Below are 19,047 nucleotides of genomic sequence, written 5' to 3'. Positions count from 1 at the left end.
GAATTAATGTACCTCTTGCTGTTTTCATGGAAGGGATTTTTTTTTTCTCCAATTAACCTTCTTCTAGTTTATGGATGGTAAATCATTATCCTACCCTCTTCATGTCTTCCCCCAAAAAGGAATTGTTTCCCATTACTTGGGGTCCATCCACTTTCTGAGAACCAAGTCCAGAGGTGATGTAGAAGGCAATATATGTTGCACATGGATAAGTGGCTGTCTTGGGGCTTGTCTACACTGGCACTTCGCAGTGCGGCAACTTTCTCGCTCATGGGGATGAAAAAACACCCCCCTGAGCGCGGCAAGTTTCAGCGCTGTAACGTGCCAGTATAAACAGTGCACCAGTGCTGGAAGCTACGCCCCTCGTGGAGGTGGCTTTTTTGGAACTACACCAGCCGCGGCAGTGCTTTAACGTTGCCAGGGAAGACGTGCCCTAAGCGTGCAAGACTCTTGTTGAGTCTCAGAGTATCTAAGCTTGCATAGTTACATGCTGAGGAGCCGGAAGAAGGTGTTAATTACATGGGGCTTTAGCTTCCTTCTAGTTGCTTTTCCTGCTACATCCCTGTCTTCCAGCCACTTAGCATGTCAATTCTCCTGTCTTAAAAAATTCCCTAGCCTTGGGCCAAATTCAGAGATGGTGTGAAAGGAGGTTTAAGTGGGTGAGAGTCTCAGGGAGTCTAAATTTGTGTAGCATAAATGCTGAAGAGGAAGGAAGAATGGGTAACCCATTCATTATTTGTATTGCTGTAATGTCTACGGATGTCAGTCAAAGATCAAAGCCACGGTGCTAGGTGCTGTACAGAGGCTCAGTAAGAGTTTACAGTCTGTATTATGACAAGATGCAGGGTGGGGAGGGAAGGAGTAGGACGAGGCAACGATAAAGCCATCAAGTTATTGTACTATAAACAGGAGATCTTGGCTCACCACCTGACTAGCCATTGTCAGTGTCAGATGTAAGGCTCCCAAGACCAAAAGCAATCCCTAGAGGAAACTCCTTTGAGTTCAGTGAATATTTCACTGGATTGTGTTTTATCCCCTTAAACTTCCCTCTGAACTTGGTCCCTTAATCTCAAGACAAGGAGGATCTCTCTCCACAGTGGTGGGGCCTCTTAGCTTCTCATATTGGGTTTAGCCTTGATGGTAAAAAATCAAAGATTTCTTCAAGGGTGTGGGGCTCACTTAGGAGACTGTGTGAAGGAGCGTACGTGGTTTATAAATGGCACTAAATAGAGTCAGGAAAGCACCAGATATGTCCCCCATGCACATCTATAGTTTGTGGTGTTACTGGTAGGTGCATGCTCTGTGTCGTAAATTACCTGCCCCTCTTTGCTACGCAGCTCAAAGTGTCATGGAGATGAGCATGACCCCAGCATTCCACGGAAGTGTACAGTTCAGAGGAAGGCAAGCCAATGTGTGAAATTATTTGTACTGCCTTTTAGCAGGATTTTAAAACAATTTGTTCTAACAAATATTTCCATGTAACTGAACAGGGGCGGTCTAATACAGCACTTCCAGGTTTCCCGGTTTATCTATTCCATTAGTATATTGCAACTGCCTTGCAATCGCACGTGCCATTTTAAATCTATTGTGGCCTGGGTTGTGATTTTTAAATTTATAATGAATGTCCTTCTGAAGCCCCTCTATTCAAGTCACTTCAAAATCCAATAGAGAGAGGCTGGTGTTGGGGAAAGAACTTGGAACAGGAGGGTTCAATTTCTGGCCCTGACACAAAATATCCTGCATGACCTTGAGGAAGTCATTTAGTCTTTCTGTGTCCCAGTTCCCCTCACTGTCGAATGAGGATAATAAAATTTCGGTTCTGCCGCTCTTTGTCTATTTCAGTTGTAAGGTCTTTGGGGGCAGGGGCCATCTGTTGCTATGGATTTATGCAGCACCCAGCACAATATGATTCTGCTCTCAAAGGGGGTTTCTAGATGCCACAAGAATACAGATAATTAATAACATTGGAAACATTGTCAGGAACAGCGGGTGGATAAGAGACCCTAATAGCCCATAATTTCTGTGTTGATTAAATACACAAGGAGAGGGTCTTGACTGATGAAGACTTTGACTGCTAGCCAGCAAATATTTTGTCATTGAAATAAAAGTTCTCTGCAATTTTTTTTTTAATTAGAACTGATTTAAAAATGCTAATTATTTTTCACAGGAAATTTTAGCAAATGTTTTTTGTTTTGTTCTGGTCTTCAAGTGCTTGTTCACATCCATTCCAATAGGTGTGTGCGCGCCGCGTGCATGATTGTCGGAAGGTTTTCCCCTAGCGGTACCCTGGAGTGGCGCCCTCCCTAGATCCCCTCATTGGGGTATGTCTCGGTCTGAGGGGTTTAAATCCTGTCAACGCTGCGGGAAGCCTGTGCCCAAGGGCGATCCGCGCGCATCGTGCCTTAAGTGCCTGGGTGAGGGCCAGCAAACAGACAAGTGCTCCATTTGCAGGCACTTTAGACCCAGGATGAAGAGAGAGCGGGGCTATCGCCTCAAGCTCCTTTTAATAAAGGTGGCTCTGCACCCTCGGTTGTCACCGGCAGTGGCACCAGCGACATCGGCGTGCCGCGCACAGGCTTTGGTGCGGGATGCCTCGGCACCGAAAAGACTCCTCCAGGGAGCGTCGACACCACTCCCCTGCTCACAAAGTGGGTTCGAGCATGCAGTCCTGCTCTCAGTCCCTGGTGCCGGTCCCCCGTCAGGAAACGGCACAGGGATCCCAGCGGGGTGCGTCCTCCGTCAGGGCACCCACAGCCTCGCCCTCAGATCCCTGCACTGTCGACTCCGGCCCTGCCAGGGGCTCCATGGAGTCTGGTGGTTGTGGACTCCCTGACTCAGGAGGAGTTGGAGGATGAGATTGATCTCCCCTCCACGCCGGATACCTTTGAGGCCACGTGGGACCTCATAGCCATGATGGCACAGTCCCCGGCCCTGCAGGCGCAACCACCGGCGCCGGTCCAGGTGATGGCGCAAGGCCCAGCACCGGCGCTGGTGACGGCGCAAGGCCCAGCACCGGCGCCGCCGGCACTCATTCAACACTGGGGCAAGCCGACGATGCCACAGTGCCGTTCCCCGTCGCTGCGGTACTGTTCTCTGGCACCGTCGGGCTCCACCCCCCATGGTCTGGCTCAGACTATTCTTCGCACTTTGATAATGAGTTGTTGACCTCCCGACATAGTTGGTACCGGTCTCGGTCCCGGCACCGCACATCGTGGGACGTGCCGGCACTGGTGGTATCCTGGCCCCCACAGTGTCGGGAGCCAGTACAGTGGCCTTTTGGACTCCTTGGGCCTACCATCAGCTCCAGGGCAGGGCTCCAGGGCCGCATCCATGGTGTCCGCGCCCTGTGCTTCTCCTTCAGCCATGTCGGTGCCATGCCATACTCCCACAGCACCTGAAGACCCCCCACGTGACAAGGACCGTGGGTCTTCACAAGCGGATGCAACTCTCGAGCCAGCACCCTGTGTGGTACCAGCGCCACAGTCCCCCCCGAATAGGGCAGATGTACCCGAGCCAGCCTCCAGAGAGCCTGAGGGTCAGGAGGACCCGGTCCCACAGGCCTCCTCATCCTCTTTGCCAGATAAGGCGGTGGCTGGCACCTCCACCACCACACTCCCTGCGATGGACAATAGGGCGCACAAAGATCTTCTTAGGAGGGTGGCCCAAAACATACACCTCCGGGCTGAGGCGGTGCCAGAAGACTTGGACCCAATGGTGGACATTCTTGCCCCGGAGGGTCCTTCTAGGGTAGCCTTGCCCCTTATAAAGACCATACAAAACACCACAAAGGGGTGGAAAGGCCAAAGGGGTGGAAAGGAGGTATTTTGTGTCACAGAAGGGGTACGGACACCTTTTTAGGTGGAGCCTGGAACATTAGTGGTGGATGTGGTGAACCGCAAAGAGCGGCAAGGTCAACCCCTGGGTCCTGCCCCAAAGTCATGGGAAGCTAAGAAGCTGGACATCTTTGGCTGTAAAGTCTACTCGACCAGGGGGCTCCGGCTTTGCGTTGCTAATCAGCAAGCAGTGCTGAGCCGCTATGCCTTCAATTCCTGGAGCGCACTAGCTAAGTTCTAGGAATTTTTCTCCCATCACACTCACGCCTGGACTTCATGGCGCTTCTTGAGGAGGCCAAGGTGGTGTCAAGGCCCTCCCTCCAGGCTGCCCCAGCCTCAGCTGACCCTGCAGCTTGGACCATGGCCACAGCAATCACCATGAGACAGAGGGCCTGGTTACAGGTTTCGGGCATACCCCCGGAGGTCCAGAACACCATTCAGGACCTGCCCTTTGACTGTGTGGGCTTGTTTGCTGAGAACACGGACTCCCGCTTGCACAGTCTGAAGGACTCGAGAGTGACATTGAAGTCCCTGGGGATCCACACTCCCACACCCCAGAGGAAGCCCTTCAAACCCCAGCCCCCCTCCTGCTTCTACTCCAGACCCCCAAGGCAGGACTCAGCCAGGAGAAGGGGCAGGAATAATAGGAGGCGCCAAGCAGTCCTCCTCAGGCCAAGGCCAGGGCTCGTCCAAACAGCCCCCTGGGCCGAAACCTAACTTTTGAAGGTGCGCCCAAGGATGGAGCACCAGGGCTCAATCTGGATCCTTACCCTCCCTTTGTGAACCAGCTATCCCACTTCTACCGTGCTTGGTCCCAGATCACAACAGATCGCTGGGTTCTGAGCACAATAGGGGTGGGCTATTCTATCCAGTTCTCTTCCCTCCCACCTTCCCATCCACCTTCCCCGTCCCTCTTCATGAGCAACTCCTTCTCCAGGAGGTGCAGTCGCTCCTTGCTCTGGGGACGATAGAGGAGGTTCTTCAGGACTTCAGGGGCAAGGGATTTTACTCCAGATATTTCCTTATCCCCAAGGCCAAGGGTGGACTGTGACCTATTCTGGATCTGCGAGACCTCAATGCATTCATCAATAAAGCCAGGTTTCACATGGTCTCCCTAGCCTCTATCATTCCTTCCCTGGATCCGGGGGACTGGTACGCTGCCCTCAACATGCAGGACGTTTACTTCCATATCTCCATTATCCCAGCCCACAGATGGTTTCTTCGCTTTGTGGCCAGCAGCCAGCGCTACCAGTTCACGGTGCTCCCATTTGGGCTCTTGACGGCCCCCAGATTGTTCACAAAGTGTATGGCAGTCTTGGCAGCCTTCCTCTGTACCTGGACGACTGGCTCATCAAGGCCCAGTTGCAAACACAAGTGGAGATGCGTGTGGCCCTGGCCCACACCACGTTCCTCAGGCTGGACGTGCCAGGGGTTCTGCTCCTTTCTGAACCACAGCCCGGGCTTCGCCACAGATGCTTTTCACCTCACGCGTCCACCGGGACAGGGCTTCGTTGATCCTCACGACGCCGGTGTGTCCCGCCAGCACTGGTTTGCCGTGCTGTTAAGCCTGTCGGTCAACAAACCAGTAACCCTTCCCTTATGCCCAGACCCCATCGCTCAGGGCCAGAGCAAGCTCCAGCAGCCCAACCTGGAGTCCCTCCACCTCACGGTGTGGAAACTCCCATGGTTGAACCCGTTGGAGCTCCAGTGTTTTGGACCCTGCGAGAGAAGTTTTCCTGGGAAGTAGGAAACCTTCCACCCGAGCCACGTACCTGGCAAAGTAGAAGTGGTTTTCTATGTGGTCCCTGCAGAAGGGTTTCCTACTGCAGCAAGTGCCAATTCCCCTCGTTTTGGACAACGTACTGGACCTGAAGCAAGAAGGGCTGGCAATATCCTCTATAAAAGTGCACCTGAGCTCCATCTCGGCCTTCCACCAGGGGCAGCGGGTAGATCAGTCTTCGGAAACCCCATGGTGGGCTGATTTCGCAAGGGCTTGGACAGGCTTTACCCCCACGTGCGGCAAGAAGGAACTGAGCAGGCGGCGGGTCGGCAGTGTCCTATATACACTGCCATGAGGGTGCCACTCAAGGGGGCTCCACTGCCGACCCGATGGATGCTGCTAGGGGAACACCTTCCGATGATGATTGTGTATGTGGCGTGCGCGCACACACACCTGTTGGAATGGACGTGAGCAACACATCTCGAAGAACAAGAGTTACGAGAGGCAGGTAACCATTGTGGGGGGTTTTTTGTTGTTTTTTTTTTCTTTTAATTCCCATTGACATTCTTGGTGTGTTTTAAAAAAAAAAAAAAAAAAAAAGGTGTTTAGTTAAAAAAATTTTTTTTTAAAAAGTCCAAACTGAAAATTGTTGCCAAAACAAAGTTTTAGATTAAAATGTTCGTTTTGATTGAAAAGTCATTTTGCACCAAAAAAATGTTGCATGGAAAGAGTGACTTCCGGCTCCACTTACAATGTGTCTATGGAATGCAGATAACTCTGTAAATACACATTAAATTGACAGATGACCATGTGAAAACATGAGATGCTTCTACATTTTCCCTCTTCTAACCCAGCTGCTTTTCCCACCTCCCCAGTGTTCCGCACTTTCCAAACTAAACGCCGAGGTAGCCTGCATTGCAGTTCACGATGAAAGTACCTATGTGGTTGGGACAGAGAAGGGGAGAATCTTTATGAACACAAGGAAAGAACTGCAAATGGATTTTCACAAGTTCTGCAGTAAGTACCCTCCTGGTCCGGGTTAGAATCCAAGTCCACGCTTGGTAATGAAGAGTTCATTTCACGTGATGCTGAGGTGAATGTAGAATGCTAGTGGTAAATTCAAATGATGTGTTTGGTTTCCTTGCTACTTTATTGTGCCACATTTATTTTCCATGTGGCAAGGCCACAGATGGATAGCTTGGGCCCCTTTTCTGTAGCCCACAGAGGCTGACGCTGCTGTTGGTCAAGGCTTTCCTTTCTCCATTGGTGGCTGTAGCGTGAGACTGTAACTTGTCGTAACTCCCTGTGAGATTGATTCTGTTTTACACAAGTGCTTCTTTGTGCCATGCTGGCTGTGTAAAGAACCCTTAAAATGGATCCAGATTACATTTACTCTCTTTGAGGCCCGTTTACACTGCCATAAAGGGCCCTTAGTGTAAAGGAAAATTAGGCCCAGGGTGTTTATTGGTTAGGGGCACTGGCAAAACACTTACCTTGCATGGCATGAGAAGAAATGTTTGTTCTCTTCCCTTTCGATCCCCACCATGACCCCATGCAAGTAGGCCTGCGGAGTGGTGAGGTCCCTGGCAGTCACTCTTGGGCATGCCGTCTTGGTCCCCATCCCAGAGGCTGAGCAAGACACTAGCATCGGCAAGGGGAAACCTGCAGGCAAACGGAGAACCAGGCAAAGAGAGTGGGAGATAAGTGTTATGCCATCCTCCTCTGTCTGTGTTATCTGTGCCAAGGCCCAGCATGTCCTTGTAAATCACCCTAGTAACTGAAGAGGTGACATGGACACTGGGGAAGCAGGTGACCCCTCCCAGGCCTGAACCAGCAGACCCAGCCACAGCCTTCCACCGCTCCCAGGAGGTCACTAAAGACTCAAATATGTTCCACAGACCTCTCTAGCAGGGTGTAGGTAGCGTTCCTGATGTGTTGTGATTCAGTCCCCGTGGAACTGGTTTCAGGATTGTAAGAAAGACCTTTTTCCTTTCTGTTTGTTTGACACCATGGTAAAATAGAGCTAATCTCACTTTGGGTCCAGAGGTTAAAGAAATGGCAGTCCACTCCAGGCCTGCTCAGTGTAAGGGTTATACCCGGATGTCTCTTCCCAAGTGATCAAGGTCACCATAACACTGAGGTCTGGCTGAGATGGAACTACAGTATATAGGGTGGCCTGAGGTTTCCTGTAAGCTTCTTGCCTTGTCTCCATATGTTTCAAGAGCTGCACTCACATGGTGCAAGGGCCTTAGGGAAAGACTCTGTCCTCAGGACCAGCAAAAGGCATCCTTCTTTGAATGCTGTAAGGTTTGGGGCTAGACTGTGGCTGTTAAATTGCATGTATAGCCCTGGTCTTGGAAAGCCAGCACACGGGCAAAACAGTTGGTGGCAAGCCCATTTCAAGAATGACTAGGAATAACTTGCAGTGAGCCTGGCTACTTAAATTCATAACTCTGCTAGACAATGAGAATCATGGTCTCAACAGAGACACTAGTTTCATGGCTCATTACAACAATTTGTAACCTCGTAATCCTCCTTTGTCCTCTGATTGCAGAGGTGTTAATTGCCCACTTCATTTGAATTGGTTTATTGCAACGTGTGTTAACCCCTTATGTGTAACATTCTGTTCCCCGTTTTGTTTAGCTGTGACACTCTGGTTATCTTTCCCAGACCTAAAGAAGAGCTCTGTGATTCTAAAGCTTTTCTTCCACCACCAGAAGGTAGTCCAGGACTCCAGTAAGAGAGATTCCCTCACCGTCCTTGTCTTTAAGAATAGTTTTGTCTGAAGCTACTTGAGCTAGGAGAATTTCTGGGCTAGGTGCTGTATCTATCACAAAGCAAGTCTGCGCTTTTCATTCAGACAAAGCAGGATTGAGGACATGACATCCCCCACACTTGCACCGAAGATGAGCTCATTGAATCAGAGAATTGTTCTCCTTTCCTTCTTTCTACTCCATGCCAATGCAAGTGAAGAGAAAACCTGGACGTAAATGACAGCCCTAAAGATCTACCCGAATTGGACCAGAGAATTCGGCAAACCAAACTCCCTATTTGCTATCACAAGTTGGAGGGGGGGAAATATTAAGATTTCACAGCTTGATGCTCAGCAGCTGCTTTCTTAGAATCTTATAAGGCAAAGAAATTTGCAATTGGGAACCTTGAAAGCTACAGTATGGTGGTCACAATCTGCTGATGGTAACTTTGATCCGTCGGATGCGGCCTTCAGGAGGTGTGTGCTCGTCTTCTGGTGCATGCATGGACTCACTCCAGTGGACAAGCGAGAACAGCATTATGCTCTATTACTATTATCTTCTTCCTACCAGAATTTTCTTTGTCACTAGTCACATCCCATCAGTGCCAGGTCAGTGGCCATGTCTTAAATCTGAGAGGAAAATTTCTTTTTCTCCGAGATTGCAAGTCCACTGATCCGGATCCATCCTCGGTTTCGGTTTTTGGGTGTTGACTGCACCAATTGGAAGAATTGGACATCATGCTTTTAGTTGCGTGCCTGGTTTATTACGTTAGCGTTCCACAGTTAATGTTTTGACCAGTGCTTTGGCTTTCGGAGGACTCTGGCAAACAGGAAGTTGGCAGACAAGTAGCAAAGGGCAGCTCGTGACTGACTGCTCTGTACGCCTCTGCACACTGCAGGGAAGGGCCCCAATCTATCCGTGCCAGATCAGTGGATTTACAGTCTCTTAAATAAATGCCAGAGAGAAGATGAAATTGCAATGCCCTGCTGGGCAGTGTAAGTAAAGGAGCAAGGTCAGTGCTTTCCTTTCTTAAGCCAGAGGAGTGCAAGCATATTGCAGGGGACAGTTTGCCAGCTGATCAACTCCCCACATCCTGCCCTCTTTCTCCGGCCATTTCCTGCAGGGGCCTTTTTCAAAACATGGCTGCTCTGTCCTTTACCTGTAGGTGAAATGCTGCTGCAGATGATGCAAAGGGCAAGGATTGTGGAGGGAAGTAGGGTGACCAGACAGCAAGTGCGAAAAATCGGGGGTGGGGGTAATAGGAGCCTATGTAAGAAAAAGACCCCAAAATCAGGACTGTCCCTATAAAATTGGGACATCGAGAGGTAAGACAATTTAAAAGAATGTACTGGTGGCCAGCGTCTGCTGCTAGGATGAAAGGCCTATGAAAAGAAACCCTAAATCTCCTTTCTCTGAGCCCATGATCACCGTGGCGAAGGATGTCTTTGGCACACAAGCCAGTGCTTTACTCTCACTTTCCCATCTCCTTGCAAGAGCAAGGGAAAATGCCTGGCGGGAAGAGTTCATGTTGTTTGTGTCTCCTAGGGCAGTCTTACAAGGTAAATAATTGTAAGAGAACAGGCCGCTGCGGAGGCGTCGCTCTGTATGACGCACACCTCGTTAGTCAGCGAGACAAGCCCTCCGGTCGCTGCTCGGGTGGTTTGAGGGTGCTCGTTAGAGAGTCGGTCACTCTTCCTCTCCCACAGCTGCGAGAAAATGCCACCACCCACCCTGAATGGTCCAACCCAAGACTGAGACCAGCCGTTCCCTCCTGGCTTTCGGTGGCTCAAGGCACAGCCCCATCTTCCTGTTGCCCATCTCCAGGTCTCATGATGCTGCTAGTCTCAGTTGCACTACTTCTGATGCACCTGATGCTGCCGTGTCCTGCCCTGACGCAACGCTCTGCTCCTTGTGCGATCTTGAGTATTAAGGCAAGGGAAGGGGCTTGAAAAGTGAGGAAATCAGTTCCTACCATCAGCACACAGCTGCTGAACTCAAGCCATTTGTCCCTCTGCTGCTGGATTTTTGAAGTAGGACATATCCTGCCTGGGTCTGGAACGAGTGTCTGTGCCGCATCACGGGTAATGATGGTTCCAGAGGGAGATAGGAAGTCAGACACAATAGGAGAGCAGATTTTTTTGCACGTGCTGGCTGCACTAAATACTAAAGTCTCGTGTAATAGAAATTAGGTGGCAAAAATAAACTGTGTGTGTGTGCCTGGTGTTGATGGAAACCATATTTGTGCTTAATCCACTGGAGAAATTGCTCAAGAACAGTTCATGCTCGTGAAAATATTAGCCTTATAAAGCTGCCAGGGTCAGCGTCTGCTTGGATTATTCACTGCATCTGTGCTGGCTGTACCAGCAAAGCGTGCCTGGGGTGTAATCTAACTTGTGCACTTGGCTTTGTGGAAGATTTTTCCCTTCCTCTCTTGGTATTCTCTCTTTCTGAGGTGGGGAGGCTGTGATCTGTTTCACTGTGGTTTATTGTAATCTGAGAAATCCATCTTTTGATAACCATCAGTCTCAAGCTTTTTAATTTTGCAAGTGAGCTTCCACCTGGTATGAGTCATTTAGAAAGAGTTGCAAGTGTTTACAGCCCATTCACGCCACGTATGTAGACGGTATAAAAAATAGGATGTTCTATATGAAAACACCAAAAGGGTCATTCTGCAGTCCCCATTGCCCAAAGGCTGCCAATGAATCTCTCTATCCATCATAGATAATAAACTACTGTTGTATTAGGTCAAACTCAAATCTACTCTATAGAGGCAGCCCAAGGCACGTGAAGTTTAATCTAAGCTCTTTCTCCCTTTGGTTAAATTTCCTGTGTTGTAAAAACGGAACCGTAACAATTGGTACGAAATACAAAGTTTTGAGGATGGGGGTCTGACTGTGCAGCAGATGCTTAAGATGGGGCGAAATCTGATAACTGCCTTGAATTTTAAAAGCTTTTCTCCACTAGAGAAAGCTCTTCCAGCTGGCATGCATTGTAAAGCATCCCTGAAAATGCCTCTGATTTATAGTCCAGTTGCCCCTTTAGAAAGGATCTAAAATAATCTAAAGCAGACATCACTGAAAGATATAAGAAGCCTCTTATCTACTGAGCAGCGTTTCTGAGCACACAGACCTCACTTGAGCATGCTCATTTAGCACAGCCCTTCCTGAAATACTAAGGGGAATTGGCAATTATAAAGATGAATGTCAATAAAAGAGAATTTATGTCTCGTTGGGAGGGGAGAGCCTTAGAAGGGTGTGATCTTTAAATGACTTCAAGGCCTTAGCAGAAAGAACCGAAAACTTTTCAAGCAAGCATCTCCCCCCCCACATCCTTCCCCGCCCTAATGAGAAACTGTCTAGAATGTATTGTAAACAAAATGTGTTGCTTGTGTCTCAAGGAGAGCTTCAGGCTGCCAACCCCTTCGGTCATTGCAGGGTGTGCTGTCCAGGGGCACTGGCAGATTCTCTTCCTTATTTCCCATCCTCTCTGCCCTTCAAGATTCTCTGCTGTTCTCTCTCCTGCTGAATGCAGACTAAGGTTGTTCATTCCTCAATGTATGTAAATTGAGTGGTAAATGTTGCTGTGGCTATCAGAGGTGGCCAGCACTTGCTAGTGCCAGGACTGAATGCTCCAAGGTATCTTCAACTTCCATTCAAGTCAGCACCTCCCAGAAGGCGCTCAGCACCGCCCAGCGTGGGGCCGATTGTTTGCCGTGGTATTGGACAGTTGGATTTGCCCTTCCCGCTTACACCATCCCAGCATCACTTTACTTTAAAGTGCAGAGCAGTTAATAAAAGGCAAATTCCTGCTGAAAAATCAGACAAATACTTCAGAGACCAAAGGAGTTTATGAGAAATGTTGCTGGAAGAAAGGCATCAAGTGGCCACTTCTCCTCCTGTGTACAGCAGTAGAAGCAGGGAATCATCAGTGAGACTACATGCTGGTGAGATCAGAATCAGTCCTGTGGATGAGGCCCTCCCCACTGGGGACTCAGACGTGGCCCTTTGCTCTGGGCTTAGCATATGGAAGGGGCACATAGTCACTCACTAGCAGGAGTAAGACTTTAGCGGACCTTGCTTTGTTCAGTATCCACTTCTTTGGCCTGATGGTAACTTTGGCTATGAACTCTCTAGAGCAGAGTTGCTAGACTTCAAAGAAGCTGCCTCTATCCCCCTCCCCACATCCTGGTTGGAAGGAGAGCTATTTTGATGCAAGATCTTGAGTGTGAAGGTAAAGTTCTGGGGCTCAGAGGCCCCTTCCCTGCCTATTCTCATGTAGCTCTATTCTCTGAATCTTTGTTTTAAGCAGGCCTTACACCTGCACTATTGGTGTCAAGGGGAGTCTTTCCACTGACTTCATTGGAAGTCAAGGCTGTATTACCACGTCCCCCTGGCTAGGGGCTCCTTGGGTCACTGCTGAAAACAGGCCGAACTCCACTGCAGTCAAAAGAGAAACCTGCTGATTTACACCAGCTGGGGTTTGGGCCCCAGGTCTTCTGCTTAGCCTGGGATGAGATGGTTGGTTGTGCAAGCTGAATTTTTGGAGCAGTTTTGAGCTGATTGAGATGCAGCTTGCAGGGGAAAAAGAAACAGCAGTGCTTTTGTGGGTGGGGGTATTGTCTGTTTAGTCTGTACGGTGAGCGTGTGCCTCCTGGATTTGTACGGCCGCGTTTCTGTCTGACAGCTTTCTCATGTCAGTAGTTCCTCTGGCAGATAAAAACTGCAGCAGGTGTATTGGGAACAGGAGATAAGACTCTGAAACCTCCTGATCGGTCCATTCCAAATCCTGGTGTGGAATGTGGAAGCCCAGTATGCATTCTGTGCTCGCTTTTGGTGGTACCGCTGTTAACCCTGGGACGTGGAACTGCAACACCATTCGAAGTCACTGACACCAGCCTAAAAGAAGAGAAGGGCATAGAAGGAGAGACTCTCTACTCCAGCTTGTGATGAGCAGCTGGAGCATTTCATAGCAGGGAAGCAGGTGCAGTATTTGTCAGCAAAGAAAGGGCAGCCCATGCCTCAGAGGGAAAAACCTCTCAGGGTTGCTGCAAAATTCTCACTGAGCTCAGGAAGGCGGAAGAGACTCGGGCGGACAGTGCAAACAAAACTAGCAGGCACTGACCTGAGGAGCTGGTCTTCCCATGCCCTTCACTGCGGTACTTTCTGATGGATTACTTTGGAATTGTGCTTCGCTTCTACAGTGTTTTGAGGCTTGGCACAGCTTGATCAGAGAGATAGCAGACAACTTGAGAGAGCTGTAAAATGCAGCTGGAAACATTAAAGTCTGTTCTAAGTTAACTTCACGAAAAGCTTCTTTTTTTGAAACAATAAAGGCTTGAACATCAAATACTGAGGAAGACATGAAAAGGTCCTGCTGTCTGTTGGCTTTCTCCCCACACATAGCTCCACATATTCCCCCCTCCTCCCCACTTCCTATTATTCTAGTATCTTCTAAGAAGATGGAAAATTACATTTGTTTTCCTACTAGCTTCATCCTTTTCCCACTTGACAAGTATTGAGTCCTTCTAGGGTGTGTGGATGTATGTGCTCACCCCCATGCTGTTTTTAGGGGAGCAGAGACATTTCTTGTCACCTCTCTTTGTGCATCCATCTCCTGGGTGACAGCACTGGCGAAGGTACTGTGTCATTAGTACTATTCAGTATTTATAGTGTGGTAGCGCATACAGGCCCCATTGAGATCAGGGCCCCATTTGTGCCGGGTGTACACACACATAGTAAGAGATGGTCCCAACCCCGAAGAGCTAGCCTAAGACAAAACATAAGGAAAGGGTGGGAGAAAGGAGGTTGTGGAACTGAGGGATGGACAAATGACGTGACTTGCCCAGGCTTGTGCTAGGGCTTGTCTACATGACCACTTGGTTAGTGGCAAGCTGTGGCGTAAATCTACCCATGCTAGCCCGATGTGTGCTAAATGCCCATGTGGACCCTGTTGCTGTGAAACAAGAGTAGATCCGAGTACACTAGGGACCTGGGCGGTATAGTCCACATAGACACTGCGCTAGGGTAGATTTATATCCCGGCTTGCCACAAATTAAATGTTTGTGTTGACAAGCCCCTAGTCTAACAACACGAACGTCCTTCCGCTCCACGGAACAGTTGTGCATTGGCTGAGGAATGGATTAAGTGAGTGTCAAGGTTTTTTTTTTTTCCTTCAGTAGCTCTTATTTCTGATCGTGTGTCTGCAGCAATGTGCTCATCTGTGGGAAGAGGCTTATGTTACACTAACGCTCGCTGCAGAGCCGAAAAGCACTCGGGGTGGGTGGGTGTGTGTGTGTACACCTCCCATTTGTTTTGGTGCACTAAACAAAATGGTGACCATCTCTTGCAATCATTGGTTATCGTCTCGTTGCCAGAGTGACACCTTTTAGTTGTTTTCAAATACAGTAAGATCCCCAAACCCACCACTCCAGGCACCCGGCTGCTTTGGCTAGAATCACAGTCCACAACAGCAGCATGACGCTCCTTGCCGCCAACTCATGTAATGGAGATTAGGTGGTTTTCCAAAAGTCCGATGTCCACTCTGACCTTGGTTACTGAAATGAGGGGGTGGTGAGTCCCTTATCCTGGCTGGCTTTATCAGCACTAGCAACCTCCCTCTGTACTGTTACCACCAGGCCTCCTGGCAGGAGCAATGAGGTGAGCACTAGAGTAGTCAGTACTCCAGTGTTCAGTGGCCGTTTTCTCCCTGTGTTGTCTTGACCTGCCTGCGCCCGCTCTCCATTACTGCGTCCTCTGCTGTTGCCATCATTGGAGCTGCACTGGGATAATTAATTGGCAGGAGATTTCTCAGAAGTGCAGACACTGCCGAAGTGTCTCAGCGCTGCCTCCCCTCCCACCCCATCCTTCCCAGGGCGTTGCAAGGATTATTTAATGTGTCCAAAGTGCTTTGAAATCCTCAAATGAAGAGGTGTCGTATCAGGCCTTGTCTGCACGTGGAAGTTACGCCGGCTCCACTTAAATGGGTTTAAAAACCAATTGAGTTAAATCAGTGCAAGCCTCGTGTGGACAGATTTATATTGGTTAAAACGGTTTCTGTTGGTTTGGTATGTCCCTGTACCTGTACTGATGCAAGAAAAGCATGTGTAGTCGAGGCTTAAATTGATAAGAGAGTGGTTCTGGACCAATTTAACCAAGTCAATTTAGAATTGCATCTTTAGTTAAACCAGTTTAACTTTTGTGTGTTGATCGGGCCAAAGCGTAAATGTATTATTATTATTGTTAATGATCCATAAGAAAGCAGCACCTCAGATCCTGAGAAGCGTCCTACTCTCTGTTATAGTGATGTTCATTGTGTGTACATGGGTCTGATCTCTCTACCTGTCCCATACTCCCAGACTCTTTGTGCTTTGTCGCTTGCGTTGCCTTCCACGTGACACTGAGCATCTGGGACTCTTGGATCGGAAGCAGCACGCTATAACTTGAGCTTCATTTATCAGCATACGTTCTGCTTATTGCCCTGCTGCATTATCCGGCGGGTGTTTAACCACAGCTGGGTTTAAAAAGCAATAACTCAGTTTCCTATTTGCATAGAGGATTGTTTCAGACGAAGGGATCCATCAGTTCCTCCTTAAGCAATCAAACAGCATCCGGGCAGATCATTGGCAAGAGTCTGCAGAGTATGATGAAAGAATTAGTCCTTTGCCACCGAAAATCCCTTGTGAATAGGTTTAGAAAGAATGGCAATAATGTACTTGTAGTGTTTAATTTTCTGTGCATTTAGAGATGCAAGGAAATTGTTGCTGTAGACATAATTTAGCTGAGGTTTAATGGGGGGAAATTAGCAGGGAATAGCTGGTATTACAGGGCTGTGCAACACTGAGGAGTAAGAAAGCCTTCAAGCAAGGGGGATTTGCTTTTCAGAAAAACTGAGGGCTAAGCAGATTGAAACCAGTGAAAAGAAGTACACTGGCCAATTAATCACAATCGTTTCAATGAAGCTGTGTGTGTGAAATCAGGAAAAGGGGTTGGCATATCCAGGATTGGTGCTGGGCGAGTGAGTTCTGGCTCTTTCATGGTTGGAGGGGGAGAACACTGATGTTCTGAACCTTGCTCTGTCCTACAGGGGGGGCTGGACTCTTTTCAGGCCTTTTGCCTGGAGTGTGATGGGGGAGGACGTGGGATACGGAATGGATGGAGCAGGAGCGTGGGAGCTGTTTAATAATTGTACGGTGGAAGGTATTGTTTAAATCACTGGCACTGAGAGGCTCTCTGTCTTCTGTGTGTTGGAGTTTCTTTGCCTGGCTTCCCATGCTCTTGTAACGCCTCCGTGGCTTTCTGGAATTTGCAGGATTTTCTGTCCTTTACAAAAACCTAAACCAATCCATTTGGAGAGAGAATCATTTAAACAAAACCTTAATACAATAAATGAAGGGGGCTATATGGTCTCTGTGATGTAGAAAGCGACATTGAAGGTGCCTTCTTGCAGTCCTGCTTCACAGTGTGATGCTACTGACTGACTGCTGCTGCTTTGGTGGTTTGCAAGGCCTTGTTAACACTCGGTCCCTAATTGTCCATTGGTGGAGGGGCTAGTGTAGATAGGACTTAGGTGACCTTACCACTGTGTCCTCTAGACCTGCTCTGAGCGAGGTTATCGAATGGCTGCGTCCTGCTGTGGCACTTTCTTAGGGCTCCCAGGATTGTGGGTCACCTTGTTAAACCCCTGCTTCAGCGAGAGAGAGGGGTGCTGGTGCTAAACTGGGAGATGGCTCCCTGTCTCCCCAGTCTGTTAGCTACCCCTGACTAACTTCTGTGAACTCTGCCAGCCCTTACTTTGCCTTGCAGGTAACACTCGGGGCATCCCAGGCCCAGAGCCCCTTGGAAGAGCGGTAGCTTGCGGTATCCAGTCCCTGGATACACATTAATTACCAAGTCTGCTGCCTCCGAAGAGACACTGCACTCACCAGCTTTCTTGCTTCCCCTAAGAATTCACACTTCGTGATTAAAACAAAGAGAAGTTTATTTACAAAGATAGAGGTTCAAGTGACACTGAGTAAGAGTAGGTTTCAGAGTAACAGCCGTGTTAGTCTGTATTTGCAAAAAGAAAAGGAGTACTTGTGGCACCTTAGAGACTAACCAATTTATTTGAGCATGAGCTTTCGTGAGCTACAGCTCACTTCATCGGATGCATACTGTGGAAACTGCAGAAGACATTATATACACACAGAGACCATGAAACAATACCTCCTCCCACCCCACTCTCCTGCTGGTAATAGCTTATCTAAAGTAATCACTCTCCTTACAATGTGTATGATAATCAAGGTGGGCCATTCTCACCCCCCCCCCCTTTTTCCAAAAACCACACACACAAACTCACTCTCCTGCTGGTAATAGCTTATCCAAAGTGACCACTCTCCTTACAATGTGTATGAAAATCAAGGTGGGCCTTTTCCAGCACAAATCCAGGTTTTCTCACCCCCCTGCCCAAAAACACACACACACAAACTCACTCTCCTGCTGGTAATAGCTTATCCAAAGTGACCACTCTCCTTACAATGTGTATGATAATCAAGGTGGGCCATTTCCAGCATAAATCCAAGTTTAACCAGAACGTCTGGGGGGGCGGGGGGTAGGAAAAAACAAGGGGAAATAGGCTACCTTGCATAATGACTTAGCCACTCCCAGTCTCTATTTAAGCCTAAATTAATAGTATCCAATTTGCAAATGAATTCCAATTCAGCAGTTTCTCGCTGGAGTCTGGATTTGAAGTTTTTTTGTTGTAAGATAGCGACCTTCATGTCTGTAATTGCGTGACCAGAGAGATTGAAGTGTTCTCCGACTGGTTTATGAATGTTATAATTCTTGACATCTGATTTGTGTCCATTTATTCTTTTACGTAGAGACTGTCCAGTTTGACCAATGTACATGGCAGAGGGGCATTGCTGGCACATGATGGCATATATCACATTGGTGGATGTGCAGGTGAACGAGCCTCTGATAGTGCGGCTGATGTTATTAGGCCCTGTGATGGTGTCGCCTGAATAGATATGTGGGCACAGTTGGCAGTGGGCTTTGTTGCAAGGATATGATCCATCGTCTACAGCCAAGCTCTGCGATACAACCGCATTTGCTCCAACCCCTCAGACAGAGACAAACACCTACAAGATCTCTATCAAGCATTCTTACAACTACAATACCCACCTGCGGAAGTGAAGAAACAGATTGATAGAGCCAGAAGAGTTCCCAGAAGTCACCTACTACAGGACAGGCCTAACAAAGAAAATAACAGAACGCCACTAGCCGTCACCTTCAGCCCCCAACTAAAACCCCTCCAACGCATTATTAGGGATCTACAACCTATCCTGAAGGATGACCCAACACTCTCACAAATCTTGGGAGACAGGCCAGTCCTTGCCTACAGACAGCCCCCCAACCTGAAGCAAATACTCACCAACAACCACATACCACACAACAGAACCACTAACCCAGGAACCTAATCCTTGCAACAAAGCCCGTTGCCAACTGTGCCCACATATCTATTCAGGGGACACCATCACAGGGCCTAATAACATCAGTCGCACTATCAGAGGCTCGTTCACCTGCACATCCACCAATGTGATATATGCCATCATGTGCCAGCAATGCCCCTCTGCCATGTACATTGGTCAAACTGGACAGTCTCTACGTAAAAGAATAAATGGACACAAATCAGATGTCAAGAATTATAACATTCATAAACCAGTCGGAGAACACTTCAATCTCTCTGGTCACGCAATTACAGACATGAA

The 19,047-nt window shown here is 48.5% G+C and overlaps 1 protein-coding gene across 6 annotated transcripts in view; it reads left to right on the top strand.

The window, feature by feature from the left end:
* The window catches only part of GTF2IRD1 (GTF2I repeat domain containing 1), a 176,274-nt gene that overhangs the window by 74,360 nt on the left and 82,867 nt on the right, over positions 1-19,047 (top strand). For 5 of the 6 annotated variants that reach the window (XM_037880434.2, XM_037880435.2, XM_043531145.1 and 2 more), the window contains exon 3: positions 6,426-6,567. The exons of the other annotated variant lie outside the window; for it this stretch is intronic. In XM_037880434.2, the coding sequence (XP_037736362.1) occupies positions 6,426-6,567 (142 nt within the window). The remainder of the gene's footprint in view (positions 1-6,425; positions 6,568-19,047) is intronic. 6 annotated transcript variants of the gene reach the window in all.

Source organism: Chelonia mydas, chromosome 17, assembly GCF_015237465.2.
Source record: "Chelonia mydas isolate rCheMyd1 chromosome 17, rCheMyd1.pri.v2, whole genome shotgun sequence".
Lineage (NCBI taxonomy): Eukaryota > Metazoa > Chordata > Testudines > Cheloniidae > Chelonia > Chelonia mydas.
This window is presented reverse-complemented; position numbering and strand designations above follow the sequence as displayed.